This window comes from Gorilla gorilla, chromosome 4 (genome assembly GCF_029281585.2).
Source record: "Gorilla gorilla gorilla isolate KB3781 chromosome 4, NHGRI_mGorGor1-v2.1_pri, whole genome shotgun sequence".
Classification (NCBI taxonomy): Eukaryota; Metazoa; Chordata; class Mammalia; order Primates; family Hominidae; genus Gorilla; species Gorilla gorilla.
The window spans coordinates 87,707,303-87,732,437 of NC_073228.2; the positions used below are offsets into that span (position 1 = coordinate 87,707,303).

General features: G+C 36.2%; 1 protein-coding gene across 2 annotated transcripts in view; it reads right to left on the reverse strand.

Moving 5' to 3' along the window:
* Positions 1-7,430: 7,430 nt before the first annotated feature.
* The window catches only part of HAPLN1 (hyaluronan and proteoglycan link protein 1), an 82,912-nt gene continuing 65,207 nt past the window's right edge, over positions 7,431-25,135 (reverse strand). For both annotated transcript variants that reach the window (XM_019028627.4, XM_063706658.1), the window contains exons 3-5: positions 21,709-22,080; positions 13,595-13,897; positions 7,431-11,008 (exon numbers count right to left, since the gene is read on the reverse strand). In XM_019028627.4, coding sequence (XP_018884172.1) covers positions 10,719-11,008; positions 13,595-13,897; positions 21,709-22,080 — 965 coding nt within the window. In that variant the 3' untranslated portion in view covers positions 7,431-10,718. The remainder of the gene's footprint in view (positions 11,009-13,594; positions 13,898-21,708; positions 22,081-25,135) is intronic.

Sequence of the window (25,135 nt, forward strand, 5' to 3'; positions counted from 1 at the left end):
AGAAATTAGGGTTAGCTAAAATACCTAGGCACTTCCTGGAGAAGCTCAACCTTGATGGAGCCCACAGTGGGTGGTTGGTTTAGGAAGGAGTATGCCCATCTGGCTCTGGTGACATCAAGGCCGGAGCTTGGTTGTGGCCACCTCATAGCGGATGTAATAAAGCTCCACTGGGGTGCATCATAGCTTCTTTAGTCCCCTTCTATTTCATCATTCACTTTATAATAAAAAAACTCAGGCAGTTCTCCAGAAAAGTGCTATTTCGTATCTTGGGGATGTAGGGAAATGTGTGTCCTGTGTTTTGAGTTGTCACAATGATTGGAATTCGGTTATCACTGGCAATGAGCTACTGGAGGAGTGAGGGATGTTAAAGTGTCTTGAAAGCTAAGATAGTCTCAGATGGGAAAGAATCATTTTGTCCAAAATGTCCACGGCTCTCCTTTGAGAAACAGTGTTGATGATTCAGGTCCTCATAAAGTGATATCTAGGCTGGCTTTTACAGTGGTAGAACTGGAATAGAAAATGATGTGGTAGGGAAAGGCCGGGCTCCGTGGCTCACGCCTGTAATCCCAGCACTTTGGGAGGCCGAGGAGGGCGGATCACGAGGTCAGGAGATCGAGACCATCCTGGCTAATATAGTGAAACCCCGTCTCTACTAAAAATACAAAAAATCAGCTGGGCGTGGTGGCGGGCGCCTGTAGTCCCAGCTACTCGGGAGCCTGAGGCAGGAGAATGGTGTGAACCCGGGAGGCGGAGCTTGCAGTGAGCCGAGATAGCGCCACTGCAGTCCCGCCTGGACGAAAGAGGGAGACTCAAAAAAAAAAAAAAAAAAAAAAAAAAAAAAGAAAGAAAGAAAGTGATATGGTAGGGAAGAAATTATAGAGTCAAATCTGGAATATTTCCCCCCAAGTTTTTAAAAAATTGTTAGGCTGCAATGAGAATATTCTAGTATTGCAGTACATTTATTTGTTAAATAATTGTTGTAGAATACATCTTTGTAATGGAAACTTTAGAAGTAGGAGGGAAATATATTTGATGGATATATTGATGAATTTCCTTCAAGGCATATTATTATTATTATTATTATTATTATTATTATTATTTTGAGACAGATTCTCACTCTATCACCCAGGCTGGAGTGCAGTGGCCCAATATCGGCTCACTGCAGCCTCCACCTCCTGGGTTCAAACATTTCTCATGCCTCAGCCTCCTGAGTAGCTGGGATTATAGGTGCACACCACCACACCCGGCTAATATTTTGTATTTTTAGTAGAGATGGGGTTTTGCCATGTTGCCTAGGCTTGTCTTGAACTCCTGAGCTCAGGCAACCTGTCCACCTCGGCCTCCCGAAGTGCTAGAATTACAGGTGTGAGCCACCGTGTCCGGCCTTCAGGCATATTAATTGATTGTGCGTAGTAGAGATCATACAGACAACGCGTATTTTATTTATTTATCTATTTATTTACTTATTTATTATACTTTAAGTTCTGGGATACATGTGCAGAACGTGCAGGTTTGTTACATAGGTATACACGTGTCATGGTGGTTTACTGCACCCATCAACCCATCATCTACATTAGGTATTTCTCCTAATGCTGTCCCTCCCCTTGCCCCCACCCCCCAACAGGCCCCAGTGTGTGATGTTCCCCTCCCTGTGTCCATGTGTTCTCATTGTTCAACTCCCACTTATGAGTGAGAACATAGGGTGTTTGGTTTTCTTTTCTTGTGTTAGTTACTGAGAATGATGGTTTCCAGCGTCATCCAAGTCCCTGCAAAGGACATGAACTCATCCTTTTTTATGCTTCATAGTATTCCATGGGACAACACATATTTTAAAACTGCTATTTTGATTATTTGCATTAGAATGGAGTCCTTCAAAGCCTCAAATCAATAGTGTATATTTATAAATTCTGGACTTCTTTAACGCTTCTGTATGTAAAGCACCATTAAATATTTACCTCTCTTTAAATATTTAAAGGAATAAGCTTTAATTATATTTCCAGTGTTCTATTTATCTTTGCGTTATTCCAAACAAAATGGGAGCGAATTTATTTATACTACATGTCAAAACTGTCTTGTGAAGTAATGCTTTAGCTAATATTACAGAAAATGATAAGCCAAAGTATGATTCTTTGGTATGCTAAGTACTTTGAACTAAAGGAGATTAGAAGGCCTCAGAAACAGCCTCAGAAGCAAAGTCTGTCTCTGACCTCCTGCCCTCCTGTCTCCTGTCCCTCTTTCTCACTTGAAGTGAGTAATAGAAATTGGAATTCATCTTCCTCTTCCCTAAAGCAAACCATAAAACCTCAAAAGGTCACTCTGTGCTTTCTCTCTCAACAATCTCATTCCAGCGGGGTCCTGCCCCATACCTAGGAGGAAGGAAAGCTTCACAGCCAGAAGAATCTGCACAGACAGGCCTTGTGGGTTTCCAACCTCGATCTGTTACCATTAGATCATACCCTCTGTCCAATCACATTTCTATACAGTTATCCGTTTTTTATCAAACCTAAGCATATGATAAGTTTCCCTTGGGTCTTTGGATCTTTATTTCTGGAAGCTCCCATGTCACATAAAATTTTGATGAAATAAATTTATTATGCTATTCCCTTGTTAAATTGCCTTTTGTTATAGGAGTGTCAGCTGTGATCCTTATGATGGATAAGGAAAGCTATTACACCTTTCTGCCCTTACATTAATACGATGTAGGCATTTCTGTAAACCAGCTGTCATAGAGATAGCTTTTCTCCATGGACTTTCTACAGCATTAGGCTGCAGTCTCTAGGCACTCTTCGGCTGCTTACCTGCCCAAGAGTTTTCAAGTTTCCAGAGTACATCCTGAACAGTGCTCTCCCGCCAAAACATCAAAACCCTGATGTCTGAAATTTCTTCTCTGACCCTTAGAATGAAGTCAGCTCTCAATGAATTTATCATATTTCATCAGTTTTCTATATTTTTTGGTGACAACTGTTATTATATTTTTAGTGCACCTCTTTAATTAATATTTATCCTTTTTAATTTGGTAAGATACTTGCTTATTACCCTTTTCTTTAGAATTAGTCTTCCCAGTGGAAAAGATACAAAATAGGACTTTATTTCTTTTGCATAGAAGTGTGCTTGTCTGAAGCCTCTGTGTCTTTAGCTACATGTCTTTTCTTTGTGTACTCTAAAACTAGAGTAGGAAGAAGGCAGGCCCTAGTCTCCCGGCACCAATGCCGGGCCTTAAACTGTGCCTCTGTGCTCTCTAGGAGAGCCACAGAATTCAGGAATCTAGATCATGGCTGAAGGAGTTATTAGGCTATACCTCCTAGTGAGATCATCCAACATTTAAAGAAGTTTATTATTGAATTTTACTGTTCATATATTTCACCTGTATCAGGGTGAGTTATAGCAGACTCCAATAGCCATACCATATCCACAGGTCAGTTTAATTAAACACTTGCTAAATTAATTAATCAATCCTGGAAAATATGAAATGTATGAAACTATGTCTTTAAGAAAACTATAAGTGATATTCCTAAAACTTTGGGTATGATGCTGTAATTTTGATTAAAAACTATGATTTATTCACATATATAATGGTAAATATGATATTTTAAAACAAAATTTGTGTCATTTTGTCCCTTGGATATTTGGATTATGAATTATAATAAATTTTCATTTTCTTTTTGTGCTTATCTGATTTTTTCAATATTTTTTCTATAAATATGTATTCAGTTATAAGAAAATACAAATTTTCAAACTACATTGACAGCACTATGCTAGCCCTTGCAGTGAGGTTGAAGAATTATTAAAATAACATTATGTAGTCTATGCTTTTAGAAACTTATAATTTGGTTTATTGACCAAGGACATATGCAAACAAAAATTTAAGTAATTATATATTAAAGATTTAAATAGTAAAAAAACCCAACATATTTTGAGGTAGTATGTAATGATAAGTGATAATGAATTTTCTATCTTTAAATAATCTTATTTAATTATTAGAAAATAAACCTTATAATGTATTTTGATCCTCTTTGTTAGGGTGAGAAAACTGAGGACTGTTTTTTGATCTGACTATATATATATAGATTACAACATAATAACAGCTAATATTTATAGGGTGCTTATTATGTGCCAGGAACAGTTCCATGGTTTTCCATGAGGTTAAGTATGGTACAGTGGTTAAGAGGGCAATTCCTTGAAACCTCTGCTTGACTTAAGTCTTCACTTTGCTATTAAGAGAAGCCATGTGAGCTTGGGCAAGTCATTTATCCTGATTGGGCCTTAATTTCTTCATTTTGAAAACTAAGGCAATAATATGTCTTACAGGGTATTAAGTGGATTAAATAAATGGTATACATAAAATACTTAGCACAAATGTGGTATTGTGTTAGCTATTACCACAATATATTAACTCATTCAAATTTTATAATGGTATCAGGCAAGCATTAATGATATCATTAATATTAATATGTCTACTTTTAGATGGAGAAATCAAGACCAAGAAATGTTAAATGATTTACCCAGAGACAGTAGGTGGCAGGGCTAGATTTGAACTATGGTACTATCATGCTAGTGTCTATGCTTGGAACCACTCTATTGAACTGTGTCTTCCAATGATAAACAGTCCAATATCTTTAACATTATGAATAAGTTGCTGATAAGTAATAAGTAATGCATGTCTTCATGATGCCATAAAATAAATATGCTTTTGAAAAACAATAGTGATTTTCTATGTAACATATAGTATTAGAGTTTTAAGAAGTAAACAGTTGTCTCTGGTATTTGGTAAACTAATTTAATCAAATCATATATCCTTACTGAGGACAAGGGTAGAATTCTCTCTCCTCTCTCCTCCTTCTACCCTCTCTCTCTCTGTCTTCCTCTCCATTCCACACTCCCACCCAATCTTCTACCTAGCTAGCATTGTGTTGCTTTTGTTTTTTGTCTGACGGTCAGTGTTGGTAATGGAAACCTCACAGTGAATTCAAGTCTTTTTCTCTGAGATATAATTGAAATCTCAGAAGTCATTGACTTCAATGTGGAGTTCAAATTCTTATCCCAAAATATTTTACATGATTATTGTCATAGCCTTTACATTTCAGTACTTTAGATGGGAAAGGGTTTGATAGTATAAATGGTTTAAAGTAGTTTTTATTGAAGAAGTAACAATAATAGGGTAGGCACATAATTTATTAGATACATATTTGCTAATGTAATAGGAACTATCACTAGAAAAGAAAGCAAATCAAAGCAATTAAATATTTATGCTTGAAGAATATTCTGTTCAATAAAATTTAAACCAATTATAGAGTTTTTAAATTATTTTAAATTGTGAGTCATAAATATCAACCTAATTATATATCTGTGGAATAGCTTTGTTTTTTGTCCCTAAAATAGTTAAATCCAGTGGTTCTCACCCCTGACTGCACGTTAGAGTCACGTTAGAATACGGCGTGGGGGTTAAAAATCCTGATGTCCACGTTACACACTTGACTATAATCTGTGGGGGAGGGACTCAGACCACATTTTTCTGCAGATTCCGAACTGATTCCAATATGCTGACTACAATTGCTTTAACAGATTACTGAATGTTCATGTAGACTGAACTGAAAGTTTGTCTCTTCAAAGGCATTCTATTAGAATAGCAGAATTTGCTTCTCAGCCACTTGAAGTTTGGCTCTCATCACAGGAACAAGCATCTTCCCATAGAGAAAGGATGTTCAATTTGGCAGAACTCTGAGCACAGGAAGAACCATAAAGGACATTATTTATCTTTTCCCTGGGCTTGCGGCAATCATTACACATGAACATGTTTATTTATTACAATAATAAATGGTTTTGTTTTTAGATTCACACGCAAGAATCTCAGCATCTTCAAAGAAGGACCTTTCATAGTCTCTAAAGTCTCAAACTCACTTGTTTTTTATCTTTCTTTGCTCTCTGCATATATATGAATTTTGGCAGTCAGAATTTTCATTGATTAAAATCAAAGAAACATTTTTTTCAAATAATGTTTTAAAAATCCCAGATATTTCCAACAGTTGAAAAGCTGGCAATTGGGCCCCTTGCTTTGAAAGAAAAATATAAAGATACAATATTCTTAGAAGTCTATTTCTATCCAAGAATCTTACATTTGTTGTTAAAGCCAATAGCTTCATTGTCAGGTAATAGAAAATCAGAGCTTTCTCTCCGCCCTGGGGGTACTCTCCTGAATAAATGGAGCTCAGGCTGCTGTCTGACACCAACTAAATTAAAGAGCCATCTTTTAATAGCTGAGGCATGAAGCTATTATCTTCCTGAATATACCACCTACTGAGAAGCAAAGACTACGGAACCATCTTAAGACATGCCTCTAAATAATCCTAAATGGAGGGCCCAAGAAGTAGAGATAGGAAAGGAAATATCTTCTTACACTTCCAGTGTCAGTTTCCTCTTAGTTCATTTTCTCCCTCATATTCTCCAATAGTCTTGGCTTTTATACTCGTCTTATATATCTACCATCATAGACAGGGTCCATTCTGCACAAGAATAGTCTTATTATAATATTAAGCGCTGTCACTCTGTAGGAAAGTAAGGACATCACATCTTAATAATTTACTTGTTTTATTTTAATATTATGAAACTCTGCAAGATCCTTCAATATTAGTATCAAGCAAGTTTTGTATATGACCAGGCCACAATATACAAAAATTGCTGGCAAGGTGAAGATATCGCCCATCTGTGTAAGAACTGAAACACTAAAAGTAAATGATTTAATTTCATATTATCCTTGGACTTTTTTCTTCTCCAAGGCAATTAATGTATTGCAAGTAAGTATGGGAAAAATTTTAAGGTACATTTTTATTTGAATATCAATGACAAACTCATTTAGGTGCGTTTCTGTTCAAGTCATTGCACCAGCAATAGATCCTTGCATTCAAGAATTCATTTCTGTATATCAGAAAAATCCACAAACTATTTTTTATGTTGAAAATCCAGAGTAGGGATGGAAATATTGCAAAATATATTCCTTGTTATTGGGAGTGTAAAGTGCTAAAGAGAAGAACTTAAGTATGAAAAGAAAAACCTTTCTTTTAATTCAGCACTCATGATTAAGTTATAAAGCATTTAAAATGTGTTAATCTAATCAACAACACAATATATTTCTGGGATTGCTGAACCGGTGGGCAAAATTAATTATGCTTTGAGTCATATACAAAGAGAAAAAAGTCAATATATTTTGGGATAATACTATAGTTGATTTAGCGACACCATATATATGCTCTTTTTTTTTTTGACTTTGCAAGAGTACTAGGAAATGAAAATTGTACGTATTTACAATTTGAAGTCAAATGTATCAGAACAAGAATGAATTAAATGCCTTTCTTGGAAATAATGTATTGACAGAGTTTGACACAAAGAAAAATAGCTAAGATTCTACAACTCAGAAGAATTAAAAGATACTGCAGTAACACAAAATTGACTTTTAATGTACCAGTTCATTGTATCTTACAGAAAATGAAAACATTTTTTTTTTGGTAATACAGATTGATTCTTCTCCTCAAAGTTATACTTGATATCTATTAAATGCCTTTAAATATTGGTTTTCTTTTAATCATGTGGCTTAATGACTTTTGTATTTTTCATCTCTTTCGTTGTACATCCATTGCCGCTCTGGCAGTAGTGAGCTATGATACAGTTAACTTCTTAACAAAACGATGTCAGTTATCCATTGATATTTCTTAATGCATCCTACGCTAAAAACTGATAAGTGATTCCCTTTTAATCCTCCCCTCCTTAGTGGTCAGCTACTCCATGAGACCACCATATTCTTTGGAGTACTAAAATCAAGAAACCCAGAATGGCTGCCAGCAACCAAATTGGAATCTCCTTTGAGTCTACTTCTAATTGCCAAAATAAAAAGTGACTATATTATTGCATAAAATAACACTTTGGCAGGTACCGGCCCCCTTTCCATGAGAAAAAGTTTAAATTTACAAATGCCATATTTGGCTAAAAATTACTGTAACACAATTTGACAGCACTCACTTAAAGATGGCTTCCAGTGTTAATGTGACCAACTTATTTTCATTCTTATGTTGTCTTTTTATTTGAATTGCTTCTTTTTGTTTGGGTTTTCCAATGTAGATGTCTCAGTGAAATGTGCAGATATACTTTGTTCCTTATGTGGTCACCAGTGTTAATTATGGACAAATACATTAAAACAAGGGTTCCTAGCCCAGCCTCCCATCTAATCTCTTTGATACTCTTGGAATCTAAGTCTGAGGAACGATTTCTGAACTAGCCAGTGTTGTACCAACTTTCTGTTAGGAATTGTATTAGAATAACCTTTCTTTTTCAGACCTGCTCAGTGAGACGTCTTGGGGAATGAAGTAGGAAAATAGACATTTGGTGGAAAAACAGCAAAATGAGAACATTAAAAAGACTCATTCAAGTACGAGTATAAAGGGCATGGAAATTCTGGTCCTTTGAGCAAAATGAGAAGAAAAAAATTCTGCTCAGCAGTATTCACTGTGTTAAGATTTTTTGTTTTTTACACGAATGGAAAAATGATGTGTAAGTGGTATAGATTTTAATCAGCTAACAGTCACTCCAGAGATTTTGATCAGCACCAATTCCTATAGTAGTAAGTATTTAAAAGTTAAGAAATACTACTATATTTAACATTATAAAGGTAGAGTTCTGGACATAACTGAAAATTAGATGTTTGCTTCAATAGAAATTTGTTCCCACTTGTATTTCCAACAAAATTATCGGAACATACATAATAATAGTTCAAGTATGGACTTCTTTCAATGAGCTAGCCCCCATATTTGAGGTGTTAAAGTTGTTATTTGGGAGATAGTCCCCTCTTTAAATAATATATCATCTCATCCTAGACCATTTAGGTATCTTCCTTAATTTAGAAGTGCAAGTTCTATTTATACCACCAGTGTTTGAGTTTAAACTTTACAAACTCTTTGGATTTATAGTTTTGTACAGTTTGCATATCCAACCTAACTTAAAAATGTGCATACATAACATTGTCATCTTTTAATATTAAAGCATCTGAAAATTTTCAGATATGTTTTTGATGAAAGAAAGGACCTACTTTTATTACAATATTTTGTCTGAATAATATATGATTATAGTTATGGTTTCATGGACTTCCAATTGTTCTATACCTTCCACACACAGAACTCTATAGAGTAAATTTATTAGAATTATTACAGAGCTTTAAATGCAACCACAATGCATTCAGGAAACAGATTTATTTACTCATGTTCATGGGAGGAAAATCTACATAAAAACATTCATGAAAGCATACCAGCTATGTCATACTTGGATTATTATAGTAAATCCCATTTATTAGAACTCATTGTGAAACAATGGGAAACCATGAAATGTAATTTGAATACAAATATTGGTCCCTGTGGGGTCTCAGCAGTCATAAAAATATAGGAAAACAGAGCTTTATTTAAGATTGGAGCTGCTAATGTGGAAAATTGTGTTTTGAAGCTGGACTTAACCTTTTATTTAAAGCCCTGAAGATTTTAGTGTAGACTCTTTGATGACAGCTTCAGCATTTAATTTAAGCCTAATGATGACCAGCAAGGAAAGTGACATCATTAACCACATTTTCTATTTGGGATAAGGTTTAGAAGTACACTGTTGACTTTTCCCCCCAAACACAGGCACTGGTTGGGTTCTCTAGTGTATATACAAATAGGAATAATAAGAATTTTGAAAGTTGCATCTTTGTTTCTGCATTAGGGATTCCTTTTATAATGTAATTGATTTTCATATAATGTAAATATGAAATATTAAATAAGTTTAAAGTTATTTTTATAGGACAATAACATTTCATAGGCTAACAGAAAATCAAGCTGCTAAATTTTACAATTTTTCTGTCCAGCAGTTTATCTATATAACTGCCCTGAGTAGACGCTAAATGCTGCTTAGCAAATGGCCCTTAAAATTTAAATACAACTCGGTAAAGCTACTCAAAAGATAAAACAATTCCTCTTAGACATGTGTAATTTTAATTATAAGAAGGTAGAAGTCTTTTTCATTGGTTAAATATTATCTGCTTATTTATGTGTCATGCTTCACATAAATGGGATTATTAAGGAGTTTTAACTGTGCTTGTTACTATGGATTGGAATCCATATGAATTTTTTTTTTTTGGTCAAAAAGGCAGGATTTTAAAGAGTAAAATATTCTGTCTATTAGAGACTTGAAATATTAACTTTTAGAAAGGTATAGATTGTTCCTTTGTGAAACTGAGTTTTGTATAACCTCTCAGTTTATGTAAAGAAGCCTGTATTTCAAATGTGTTGCTCTAATTTGTTTATTGTAGTGCATTTCAAAATTGTACAAATGTGTAAAGTTTGTGCTTGTGGAACCTGCTGCTCTGAGTAGCTTTACTTTCCTTAATTTAATCCTAGCAATTCTTAAGCTATTGCATGCCCCGTTCATGAAAGGATACTTTGTTGGGATGATACAGCTTAAACAGTTTGGCTCTAAGTCTCCTTACATAGAGCTTCCCTTAAATTTATATTAATTTATAATATATATTGAATGATAGCTTTACAAAAAAACAAATCAATGAATTGGTCTTTATGAAAATGACTCTTTACAGTAAGTAAAAAAGGGTTATCACAGTTTTGGTAACTTGCATGAGTTCATATTGGAAAAAAAAAACACCTTTCACATGTTCTTAATGACTTTAAAACTGATGCGCTCTAAGGGCACATTCAGTTGTATGCTCTGAAGCAGTAGACACCATACAGCTTATGCTTTTTATCTGGGAAACCCACGAAGCGCACTGCAGCCTCAGTAGGACTGCAGCGCCTTCTTGGCCTAGAGATAGGGTAGCGGACGCTGCCATCCGCCAACCAGCCCGCATCACAGCGGTCATATCCGAGAATTTTCCAGGCAGCAAATATCTGGCCCACTTTTGCAATCTGAGCACCATCATTGAGACAAGCTTGCACCGCTTCATCATAGGTCAGTTTGGTGGGGTGGATCAGATAGTAAAAACGGCCTGTAGAGAAAAGGAGACAGAGTCAATGGGCTGGTCTTCAATTGAGCCACACAGAGATAGAAGGAGCCAAAAACGGAAGTGTTTCTCAATGAAGGGGGATATAGAGCAATGTTTGTAAAATTTTGGGAACATACAAATGTCAATTAAATGTAGTGTCCCTACGTCACTTCCATTAAATTAGTTTCTTCCCTTGTCCCTTAATATGTGTCCAGACATGCCCCCTTTATAGCTTTAAAAAGAAAAGGGAAATGGCAGATGCAGTTTCTGTTAGCTAATTAGTGACTAAAAGAGCCCTTCTGTGGCACTAGAGAAGACAGAATTCCATGTTAAAAGCAAGGGCTATTTAAATTCTAGCTGTACAAGACTGAACCCCAGCACAAGTTTCTGGAGAGGCAAAATTTGAATGTGAAAGGATCAAAACACATTCCTGACATAAAAGTCCATTTAAAAAAAAATCAAAAGCCCTCAAGTCCTTTTCATTACAGGTATTAATTAGACATTATTCTCATTCAAAGACTACGTATGAAAATGCGTAAAATACAGGAAGTCACTTGCCACAGATAATACGTACTTAGAATGTAAACCTAGTCTGTGTTGGTTCACTGGCAAAGAAGACAAATTTGTTTATTTTTTTCAACTTCCATTTGTTGAAACCCTGACACCTATTTCTCAATTTCACTAGAAAGACAAATTAGTCTCGATCACTTATTGAATAGTGTTAATTATTGAGATTCCTTCAATATGTATTAAATATGTGTAAAATGTATAAAATATGACTTCAACTGACTGAAAGTGATAAATACACACAGACTGAAGATTTTCTTATGCATCTTAGTTTTAGGTCGAATCTAATCAGACTCTCTTGCCTGATTAAACATGTAATATGATGTTCCCCTGACCCTCATTAGATATAGGTTACTGAAGTATAAATTAATGCTTGCCAGTTCTTTCTAGACTGAGATGATGTGATTTGGAGAAAGGGTAGTGGCCACTGGAATATTAACTAGAGGTTAAGTACAATCATCTACACCAGAGTTCAGCAAACTATAGCTCATGGGTCAAAATTGGCCTCCTACCTGTTTTTGTAAATGAAGTTTTATTGGAATGCTGCCATCTCCATCTGGGTTTAGTATTTTGATGGCTGTTTTTGTGCTACAACATACACATTTACAATGAGCCGTTGCAGCAGACACCATATGGCCAGCAAAACCAAAAATATTTACTGTATGGCCCTTTACAGAAAAAGATTGTCGGCCAGGCACAGCGGCTCACGTCTGTAATCCCAGCACTTTAGGAGGCTGAGGCAGGCTGATCATGTGAGGTCAGGAGTTGGAGACCAGCCTGGCCAACACAGTGAAACCCCATGTCTACATTAAAAAAAAGAAAAACCACAAAACCAAAAAAACAAAAATTAAGTAGGCATGGTGGCACGCACCATGGTCCCAGCTACTCAGGAGGCTGAGGAGGGAGAGTCATTTGGGAACCAGGGAGGTGGAGGTTGCAGTGAGCCCAGGTCGTGCTACTGTACTCCAGCCTGGGTGACAGACAGGGTGATACCCTGTCTTAAAAAAAAAAAAAAAAAAAAAAAAAAGATTATTGACCCCTGACCCATAATCTCTTTCTATTTTTCCCAAAGCATATCACCAGGGACCTCAAATATAACTAATGGGGCCAGGGCTTGCTTCATGGATGTGTGACCTGTGCCACCACACAGGGCCCCACATGGAGAAGGGCTCTGCATTTAGTTTAATGCTCCGCTGTCACCATCTTAAAATTTTTAACAGTTTTGAACAAGGAGCTCCACATTTTCTTTCCTTTTATTTTCTTTCCTTTTTTTTCTTTTTATTTATTTATTTTTTCTTTTAGAGATGGGGTCTCACTATGATGCCATGTCTGGTCTCAAACTCCTGGGCCCAAGCAGTGCCCCTGCCTAGGCCTCCCAAAGCGCTGGGATTATAGGCATGAGCCACAGCAGCCAGCCCACATTTTCATTTTATGCTGGGCTGCACAAATTATGTGGCTGGTTCTGAAGACAGCAAGAGAAGAGCTGAGAGGTGTATGAATAAAACGAATCAGTCATCAACACTGCTGCAACCTTTCCTTCTGCTTTCACCTTGAGAGTTAGTTCTACTTTCTTTTTCTTGCTTACTCCCCACTTTGTCCTGAGCTCTGTTGATCACCTATGAATAAGTGTATATGTGATTGAGAGAGGGAGAACATGGGTAATAATGAAGGCACGCTTACTTTGATTGAGAGAACCATATCCTACGGAGGGCACATACTGGCAGCATCATCTTTGACAATAGGTAACAGACCTCAAGCCACATAACAGTTTCAATTATTTCATATAAAAATGAGATGAAATAAAATGTAGGAGTACTGGGAATATGTACTTTTGCTCGACTTGTGTGGATATTTAAAAATTATGACACTCAAGAACTTTTTATATCTTTTTAAACTAGGGCAAAACTTCAAAGCTTGTTTTTGTTTGTTTTTCTAAGAAGATAAGATTAAAAGCCAAGTGTAGTGTTATAGTATGGAATAGTCTGTGAGATAGGAAAGAAGGCAGTACAGTTATTATCTTACCATTGAAATTGGATGTAAAACAGAAAACATCATATCTGCTTTTATCTTTATCCCAAAATCCGTAGTTCCTGACTCCGGGCACTGTGTTCTGGCCCCCACAGGGCTCTCTGGGCTTTGTGATGGGATATTGCACAGAGCCATCACTGAGCCAGCCGGCATTGCACCAGTCCAGCCCGCCCCGCCAGGCGTCGTACAGCTGATCAAAGGAGGCAATCACAGCATCCTGGTCCAGGCACGCCTGCTGCGCCTCATGAAAATTGAGATTGTAGCGCCCCAGTCGTGGAAAGTAAGGGAATACCACACCTGTCCAAAGGAGAAAGCAAGGAGTCGTTAGAAGCTCCAAAACTAACAACTCTGAGCAAATGCCACCTAGTTGGTGAAAAACCTAACGGACCCTCCATCAGATGAGACAGTAGTTTTTCGTCAACTAGCAACTGTTTCTCATGATCCCTTTCCCCTTCAAGCAGCCTCTCAGTTCTGAGCATCTCATGATCAGCTTTTTTATTTTATAACTTCAGTGATTTACTGCTTTAGCTAAGAGTCCAACTCAAGTCTTAAAATTCTCCTTTCTGAAGAGATCTGTCCACAGGTTACAGTTTCCAAATAGCCCTCCCCAAGAACTTACCATTTGCTGCCAGTTACTAACACTATAATGGGTTACTACTGAGCTCTGTCACCTAGGGAAAAAGTCAATATTGAACACTAAGAGTTGGTGGCAAATATAGAAATAGTCATTGTTGAATACTAAGAGCGGAGGGGATGTAGTGCTCCAAGAGAAGGTACTTATCAAAATTCACAATGTTTTTCTTAGTGTTTTTCCTATATAATTAGTAATTAGTTTTATGTAGTCTTTTAAATGTATAAACAAGCATATTAACACATTATTCAAATGTAGATATATAACTTTTTACATGTTCTTCTAATAACTTGCAGATAAGTAACCTTCACTTAGGGGGGATTCTTATTTGGAGAAACATGAAAACAAGCTTGTCCAACCCATGGCCCATGAGCCACATGTGGCCCAGAACAGCTCTAAATGCAGCCCAACAAAAATCTGTAAACTCTCTTAAAACATTGTGAGATTTTTTGTGATTTTCTTTTTTCTTTTTTTTTTTTTTTTTTTAGCTCATCAGCTATCATTAGTGTTAGTATATTTTATGTGTGGCCCAAGACAGTTCTTCTTCTTCCAATGTGGCCGAGGAAAGCCAAAATATTGGATACCCCTGCTAAAGTGGACTCCTTTGCATATTTAACAAGAAAATAATTAAACAACTTTATTTCAGATTAATAAGACAGATTTGTACAGTGAGGCATGCCTCCATAGAAAGCATCATGGTACTCTTGCATGTTTACTTTTAATGTAGCCTTTAATCTTATTTTTTTTCCCTGCCCTTAAATAGCAGGACTAAAACAAGGGCTTTCATTTAAAAGTATTTCCATTACTATTTTTCAACTTCCACATGTATATATTGCAAACTGAAAGTAAGGGGTTTGAAACATTTTTATTATAAACAGGAAAAAAAAACCTCCCTAAGCTTGTCCTATAAAAGGTAGGTACAGAGTAGACATCCATTGATTGACTAATGCCAAATAATTAAGTTAAATATTTTGAGGACAAAATTTCCTTAGCAAATGTAAACAGTGTGACTTCGTATTTGATTTTGCCTAAGAAGGTGTATGGCTTTCCAAAACATTTCTTTTGGTCAAATAATTATGGGAGGTGACCAAGCTATCTCACAACACTCTGCCCATTTTCTTTAAAGGCTAAAGATTACCACATAAGAAAGCAAAGTTGCATCACTTGCTGGACTTTGAAAAGGACTACTGTGTCAAAGTATTTCTCCCATGGTTATTAAAAGATAAGTAATTTTGAATCATTATTCAAGGGCTTGCCTTGAATTTTTTAATATAATTAGAAATAATTAGTATTTTGGCATCTGGAATGCAAACATTTGTCCCACTGACACAGAAATTTGGTGAGTTATAGCACATGTGCTATTTTATGAGACTGCAGACGCTATTCAAGATGATGTACAAACTCACTAATAGCATAACCAGTACACAGGAAATATTTCTTTAATAAATTGTCCTAGAAGACTCTACAAGAAGAAATTTCAATGGCCTTAAATCAAGTCACATCCACTGAAGGCCTCTGTAGGACACGTTTGTCTCTGTAGGGCAATCCAGCTGGCACCATCCATGAAAGGCAGAGATCCAAGAAGGCTTCCTGATCTCATTCTGCCTTCTCAGGTTCTTGGCTGAAGGATCTATAAGCTGAATCAGAGCCAAAAGGAAGGAGTAAAAGCCTGTCTTGGTTGCCACTAACTCCTGTGGTGAGGGAGGAGGGAAGGCCTGGAGATGGTTCTATCTAAGGAGGGCTCTGCCCAGGCACTGAGCTGGGAACCCAGTGAGTGCTGGGAAATAACTATTATGGTGCCCTGGTCCCTCATACCTTTTATCCTCTTTCCTCAGCAACCCTGGGAGTGCTGATGAAAAGGAAAATATTCGGTTTATTCAGTAGAGATTCCTTTTAGCTAGATCTTAAGTGACAGAAAATCTCAAAGTATCTCAACCTGAAGAGAGAAAGAAACCAGTGGGGTTGACTTCCATTTCCAAAATGGCTGAAGATGGTAACATTGGAGAATGCAGAATATTTTAATTTATACTAATTTTAAAGACCTGGAAAATCTTTCAGGTTTAAATTCACTGTAGTGTATTTTGGTGGACTCTCATAAACATCGGGACAAGTTTTTCTCTAGTAATTTGTCCTTGATTAACCACTGAACATTACTTAAATATGATTTAGTTCCACATCCAGTGCTATATATTTTTGAGTTGTTTTCAAATTTAACATAATTTCATACAATCATTTTTTAGAGTCAAAGTGAAACTTATGTTAATAGTTTAGTATTTTTCAATTGTAAGAATTGTCAACTAAGTGTTGTATCAGCTCAAAAGTTTTACTTAACAAATTTGAATTACTGTTTGATGTGCTGGAAAGAACATATTCCAAGTAAATCAAGGTAAAGCTCCATGCTTTACTCAAAGTTTTAAAACTTTCCTTGTATTCTACAAATTTCACATACACATTTCAACAGTAAGATGTATCTTACAAGCAGGGCCATTTTTGGAACTTCATTATTGTTAGTATTTTATTTGTTTACTTATTATACTTCTGGCTAGTTAAGATTTTAACATCCAATTGCAGAAACCTTCTTGGCTCTGTAGAAAAAATGTGCAATTCTTACAGCCGAATTCTGGAGCAAATGGTTGCTTTTATCCAATGTTGCAAAAATAAAAAAAGTTAAACTTTTATGGATGGGAAAGAAGGTGGTATGATTGTCCAAGGAATATCTGACTAATTTATCCTCCATACTTATATGTCAAAATATAATCAAAAGGGACACATAAAAGTTAAAGTAAGCTTTAATAATTACATAAAGTAAATATTTCTAGTCATAAAAAGGCAGAGGCCATGTAGCATAAATAATATTACCTTCCTTAGTGCCTGTCATAGTGCTTATCAGTGCTATGCACATATCTGAAATTGCGTTTCTATTTCTGATAGTTCTCAGACTATAATTTTGTATATTTAGCCCCATTTTCACCAATGGAAGATAAATACAATGGAAGTTTGGAAGCATAAATGTCATGTTTTTCATATCATTATTTGTGTATTTATTGATTGCTGCACTCAATTGAATTGCTGATTCTGTAGTCCAAGCTTCTTCCTAAATTCCTAGTGACACTCTTTTGTTACATCTGTATAAAGCTTGTTGCTTGTTGCCGGCTATTTCTAGGTAGGTAATTGGTGGCAGTCAGAGGGCTCTGCCCTATCCAAGATTCTGTATGAAAATACCGTGTTTCCATATCTAATTCCAACTCACATGGAGGTCAGTCTTTGTTAAGGATTTACAATTTTTTTTTTGTCAGTATGATTATATGCACAGTTCTTAAACAACAACTAACAGCAAGGCACTGTGCTTGGTACTCTAGGATATAGGTATGGATGTGGCCTCTTCCTATATTTGACAGGAGATTATATATATATATATATGGTTTGAATCCAAGACAGAATAAATATATGTAGTTTGGATATATATATGGTTTGAATCCAAGGCAGAATAAAAGCTTGTAATACAAATAGGAGCTATATAATTTAGGCTACACGAAGAATTTTTTTTTCTAATTGGTAAAATTCTTTAGTGTAAATAGCATTTAAGCTGGTATTAAAGGACCAACACAATTAAAGATAATGTGCAATTACAGTTGGAAAAGCAGCTCAGTCAAGGCATTTAAAATGAGATGCTTCCCTGGCCCTTTGGTGCATGTTAGAAGACTGACAGGGAGTTTGAGTACCACTGCCTGATTGGTAGATAGTCACATGTAAGGATGTAATAGATAATGAAAAAGGTTAAAAATGAGAACGAGAGCTAATAAATGATAACCAGAAGGTATGTCTTTTGCCGTGTGTGGTTCAGCACAGATTTCAAACTCTTATCCATATAATCTGCTGCATCTTGAGTTTCTATCCCAGAATACATGGAGAGTGTCCTTAGCTTATGTCAAGCTTTCTCAAATTTTATTTTTATGGCTTTTATTTTATTCTTGTGGCTATCTTAATTTGTTGTAATTTTACTTTGAAATATCAATCCTCATCTTACTCTGAAGTATATTTAGATAAAATAATATCCCATCTCAGTTTTTCTTGAAAATTATTCAGTGGTAGTGGGAGTAAGAAAGCAAAATAAAATAAGATTGGCTATATCACGATACTTTTTGAAGCTGGATGATGATATATGGATTCATTACACTATTCCTTTTACTTTTCCAAATGTTTGAAATTAGCGACAATGAAAAGTTAAACATTTTTATCCCACCCTGTCATCAACGTGAGACTTAATGCAGGCAAGCTGGAATGCTGTCGGTGGTATCTGTTGTTCACATTTTTGCTTTGAGTAATTTCTCTCTCTTATCTATGATGCCCTCTCTCCTGCTTTTTCATGCTCATTACCTTTTGAAAGGCTTACATTCATGGTCCAAATCAAGTATCTGTTTTTTTTTTGTTTTGTTTTGTTTTTGAGACGGAGTCTCGCTCTGTCACCCAGGCTGGAGTGCAATGGCGCGATCTCGGCTCACTGCAATCTCCGCCTCCTGGATTCAAGCGATTCTCCTGCCTCAGCCTCCAGAGTAGCTGGGATTACAGGCACGCGCCACCATGCCAGGCTAATTTTTGTATTTTTAGTAGAGATGGGGTTTCACCATGTTGACCAGGCTGGTCGCAAACTCCTGACTCCAAGTGATCAACCCTCCTTGGCTTCCCAAAGTGCTGGGATTACAGGCGTGAACCACCATGCCCGGCCAAGTGTCTCTTAAGAATGGTTTCCATAACTCCCACATTGCATGCACCCTTTTTTTGTATTTGAAAGTTTAAACACTTTGTATCAAACATTCTTTTACTTGTAAACTATTTACTGAGCATGAATTCTGTTCTTGGCACTTGAATGTCCTCAAGTAGATCATGTTTAACAGACAAAGAAGTTTACAAATATTTACAAAACAAAATGTGATCAGAGCTATAATGGAAGTCTACATAAGGTGCTATGAGAACACCATGGAAGAAGCAAATTTAACAGCTACCACAAGCACAGGACAGGTCCTAGCTTATCGCTCCAATAACTTTGAGACTTTCAGAATTTTCTAAAGCCTGAAGCAGCTGAATGCTCCTGTTTTTTTAAAGCCTCTCCTGTACCAAAAGAAAATTTCTCCTTCTTGCAAACCCTTAAATCACAGTGGAGTAGAGCATAGGCTTCATGCAATACCTTTGGTATCAAATTCCAGCTCTAGCTCTTACTAGAGCTAGCCATGTTATCTTAGAAAAGGTGTTTGTCTTAAGCTTCATCTATAAAGAAGATTGACTGAACATGAACAAATTAAATAGAACATATGATTATAGAAATTTGTTTGTGCCTACTTATTTTACTGACTTCTGCCTTATTTCATTAAATTATTTGAGAATCTTTAATGGACTATAAGATTGTTGAATGAAAAGAGCAAAGATTGGAATTCTTTCCATCTCATGGCACCAAAACAGCACCTGTAAAAATATGTATCAATTAAATTGGTTTCTTGGACCACATTTACTTAGCTCATATGCATATATTCTATATGGCAGGGAATGTTCCCTAAGCATGGAGAATCTGGAGATTTGCAATGGTGCAGGGCCTAGGAGAAAAAAATTCTTTTCTTTTTTTTTTTTTTTTTTTTTTTGAGGTGGAGTCTTGCTCTGTCGCCCAGGCTGGAGTGCAGTGGTGTGATCTCGGCTCACTGCAAGCTCCGCCTCCTGGGTTCATGCCATTCTCCTGCCTCAGCCTCCCGAGTGGCTGGGACTACAGGCGCCTGCCACCATGCCCGGCTAATTTTTTGTATTTTTAGTAGAGACGGGGTTTCACCATGTTAGCCAGGATGGTCTCAATCTTCTGACCTTGTGATCCGCCAAAAATTATTTTCTTAGTCCCCTTTCAGCATCTCTAATTGTGTCTTGGAGGAGCCTTGATTTGACCCTATAATGCGTTATACTGTAACATAGGTTGAAGCTCCTTTAAAACAGTGACCTTATTTTATTGTATTTATTTTTATTATTTTCTTGTATTTCTGGTAAGTTATACTGGTTTCTTTTTATTTAGAGTTTAATTTTGTAAAATAAACATAGACAGTAAATATTGCATGTGAATTACTTAAGTTTAGGAAATATTTTGCTATATAAACACAGGGTTTTAGAAGAAAAAGTAACAACAGATAATAGAATTCAAACTTGTTTAAGGATAGATGATCTGCCCCAGTTACAAAACTGATACTGGCAGAGTTGGGGTGAACCTAAGCCTCTTAATACTACTAGCTCAAGGCTCTCTCCAACCTTCCATGCCCCTTTGATAAATAGTTTCAATTAATATTTGATGACATACTGTCTTCTCTAAGTCAACTCCTTCCATCCTGAATAATGCCAATGTTCATGGATATTAATGTGAATCAATAAAAACTTAAAGCAAAAGTGGCATGTACTCAGGGGCCAAGAACTACCTATGAGAGACAACGAAAGGTCACAAAAATGTACTTTACAATGTTGTGCAATTTATTAGATGTATAAAGCAAATAAATCTCCATACATGTGATAGGATTGTATGGGATTCAAAAGGTCACATAGTCAGTGATATGCTAGTGGACCAAACAGATATTTTTCCCAAAGCCACAAATCTGTCCTCAGGGGTAAAAGGAGCTTCTAGCAAGCAAACACTTAGAGTTTTATACAGATAAGGAAGAAAAGCATTCTCTCAATGCTGCCAAAATCCACCCTTCAGTGTAAAATAATGCTGAAATTTATGAAAAATAAGGTGTCCTGTGATCCACGAGAAACTAAAGAGAGAAGGGTCTCTAGAGGGTGGACATTGGGCAGAGGGGAGGCAAGGATGGCAAGGACACTTTTTATTGTACAGGTTTGTACACATGTTGGTTATTGAAACTATTGAATGGCCTACATATTTAAGAAATAGAATTCTTCCACAAAATGCCTCGACCGAATGGCTAAGCGGCTCTGAACCATTACAAAATCACTTCTTTAGAAGAATACTTAAAGAAAGCTAGAGATTACTTTTTTGTTGAATTAAGGTTTTGCAGTCATTTTACAGAATACAATTACATATAGTTTAGTTAGCAGATGTCCTTTACAAAACATGCCATTATTTTGAAACTGAGATAATTTTAGAAACAAAATTTAAAAAGTACACAGTCTGAATTTCTCAATAACCATATAATGGAATTTGGATGATTTTGAATAGCATAAGGCAGTATCTGAAAACTGTTAATTCAGTTCCACTGCACGTTTCTCCTAGTTAAAAATAGCTTCAATTTTGCACATAAGCATTGTGTATGCATTTCAAACATGAAAGCTGGAATCATAGGCAGACTGTAGAATACAAAAGAATAGAAAAAGATGCTAGGCGAGGACTTTGGTTTTTCACTTTATTACGGTGTTAACCACTAGACATTACTCTTCATGAAAAAAAAGCAACTATTAATGACCATTTCTACGTTGAACATGACTTATAGATACATACCTTGTAAGTCCAGTGCTACCACAGCAGTATCATCTTCTAATCCTTCAATCACCTCACACTTATATCTCCCATAATCTTCCAGAGTGAGGTCTGTGATGACCAGAGAAGCATCACTATCACTGCCTCCCTTCAGAAACACTCTACCCTGGTAGCCTCCATAGGTTTTTTTGTGGTATCCCATGGAAACAAAAACATCCACTTCCTTGAGGTAATCCGAAGTTAGCTTGGTCCACTTAATTCGGATTTTATGGATTCCTGAGCCAAATGCTGTAGGGTCTCGATAAAATTTACATGGCAGTGTAACATTGCCACCTCTGTGTGAAAACACCTTGGCTTGCTCTGCTTCCACAAGTAGATGGGGGCCATTTTCTGCTATAATTAAAAAGGAAAAAAAAAAGAAAATAACTATTAATATACTTTCAGACATTTTTGTAAAATGAAATACATCACATATATAGGATATCTGACAAAGGATAGCTTTGAGTGGTTAGCTTCTCTACGTAATCTCTTTTGAACCATATAGAAAGGGACCTCTAATAACTAGAAGGTATCTCTAAAGTAGTCATGTATTTTAAACCAAAGGGGAAGAAATTACATTATCATCAGTAAGAAATATTGGATATAAAACTCCATAGTCATCTGAAGGTCAATGATTTCATAATAAATTCTATTTACTATTGTTTCAATTTTTTCTTCTACATTTAAATATCAAAAATATAGAAACAAGACCAAGAGAAGTGAGAGAGTTGCATGACGGGATCGTCAATATAAACCCAAACATTTCAAGGTAAGGTAAACCCAGCTGGGCTTTCTAATACAATAAGTTTATATTGTACTTACAGGCAAAATATGAAGCAACATGATTCACTTTCATTGTACTGTTCTGGCCAAAGAACTCAGAATATCCTCACATTTATGGCTTCTAGTCAAATATACACCTGTGTTAGGCTCTTCTGAAATATTTCAGGAAATATGTATTTTGTTTTCACAGAAAGGTTAGACAAAGGTAATTTTAATAAATGCTTTTGACAAATTCCAGAAGATTTTGAAATGTATTCCTCAAAATTTGAATGTTGAAAGTGTATCCAAAGTTATACCTCTTTTCTGATTAACCAAATAATTATTTGCTTCTTTACTCCCTTAAATATCCTTCTATTCTCTCTCTTTGCTTTCTGCTATGTCTTGTTTTGCAGTTATCTTATTACTTCCACCTTTCCTTTCCTTGTCCTTTTGTTTTCCTCCAAGTCCTTCCTCCAAGGGCTCTATTGCCTTCCAAAGAGCACCACAATATCCTGAGCCTGCCAAGTCAGCAGGTCTGCCGTTTTCTACATACCAGCTGTTATTTTCAGATTTTGGCTTTCTCTGGGGTTTCCCCCTGGCTAGCACATTGTGCTTTTGACCTTGACAGTGTCTCTTGAGGATGTGCAAGATTTGAAAATGAGAAAGTGATGTAAGAGCTCCTGGATACGGATATCTTTGTGTCTATACACAGCTTTTAATAGCTACCAAAGCTGCCCTTCACACAACTCTGCAGACCTCCTGCCTTGGGCAGATAGGTGTTGAATAATCCTTTGCCATGAATCATTTAAGATGTCCAAATCACTGGGAAGAGTAGCCATGTTGAGACACACAGTTATTGAATGGCAAATATAGGATTTGGATTTTAAAATAGAAAGTATCCAAAAAATAGACATAGCATCTCTATTTTTATCATATAGCAATCAGAATTAATATTTTTAATGAGCATATCATTTCATTTACAAGTGAGTCCCAAGCCTCAAAAAGCTGAAAAGTTTAGCAAAGCCATCAATGCCCCTCACTTTGAATAGATAATGAAATGTGAGGATAATGGCTTCATTTATTATTTAGTTAAGAGGAATCACAAATCCAGCTCATTAAGCATTTCCTTTATATTCCATTCTTGATCTCATTATTTAGGACCATAGACTCTCAAGATATAAAACATAAATCTATGTAATTCTACCCTACATATAAGTTTTTCCTTACAATGTCCACAATGCCTGCATCCAAGTTCTACTGAAACATCTCTAGTGTCTTCTTTCTAGGAGGAGGAAAAAGTGCTGTTGACTAAGATTTCTCAGTAATGCCTGAGGGTCATAGGGAACATTTCCTCACCAGTATCTTGTGCGGGGCAAGGGTGGTGTGTGGGAACACTCCAGGAGCTGGGCCTTCCCATACTGAAACATAGTTTAGATATGACACATAGCTAAAATAGGTCTCAGTTTCATTATTCTTTCAGTTGTTTAGTTCAAAATCAAAAATAATGCCTAAATGCACTGGCATAGAGGATATCATAGCAGTTGTGAACAAGGGCTCTAATGTGACATAGACCTTGGTCTAACCTCACTTCCTCAATTTACTAGCTCTGTAGCCTTGGGCAAGTTGTGCAACCTCTAAGCCCTAATTTCCTTATATGTGAATTACAGATACTATTACCTACAATATACAATTAACCTAATACACATAAAGCACTTAGGACAATGGCTGACCAATACGAGGTGTACACTAACTACTAAACTGTTCCTACTGCATAGATTTTACACAGTATTTTCCAACTAAGATACTGCCCAATATAGAGCATAATTTTGTCATATATTAGTCTTCCATAATTTCACTTATTTATAAAGTTTTGAATCATGTGGAGTAAAAAGTAAATACATAAAATGCCACCTGTGAGACTTGGAAATAGGAGAGTTGGAAATTTGGGAGGTTTAGTTTAATCATAAACTGTTCCAGAATGAACACACGGTCTAAATGTTTTATAAATTAAAGGGTTAAGGCAAAGATCAAAACTCTGGTATAAGGGACTCAGACTTCTAATTTTTTTCTGTGGTTAACTGTAAACCATCTTGCAGTATTTTAGAAGTGTAGGCTTCTGATTTTGTTTTTGTTTTATTTCTACTCCAGCATTGTGAATAGAGGATGACTTGTGTGGTATAATGTTGAAAATTAAGCAGGCACCAAACATCCACTGACCCTCACCCCAAATAGTTTTTTAACAAGCCTATCGAAATGTATAAAATTCTACCATTCTCATTCGTTTTGGGGTGTGTGTGTGTGTGTGTGTGTGTGTGTGTGTGTGTGTTGAAGTAATAGATGCCAGAAGTCTCTGGCTGAAATTCAAAGAACCCTAGCAAAGGTATGTAACATATTTAGTGACTAAGGCCATTAAGGTTCCTTAGGCTAAACCTCCAACATGGCCTTGAGAATAATGTTTTTGTTTGTTTGTTTGCTTTTAGAAGATCTACACTTCAGATTACACAGCACTGAGCATTTTGGAGAAGTGGTCTATTGCAGGCTCTCCCATGCCTTAGCTGTTGGACTCTGATAAGTCTACCTCATGAGAATCTTGAGCTTGCAGTTCTTATCAGGTGCTATGTCACAGGTTGTCATCACAGAGACCAGC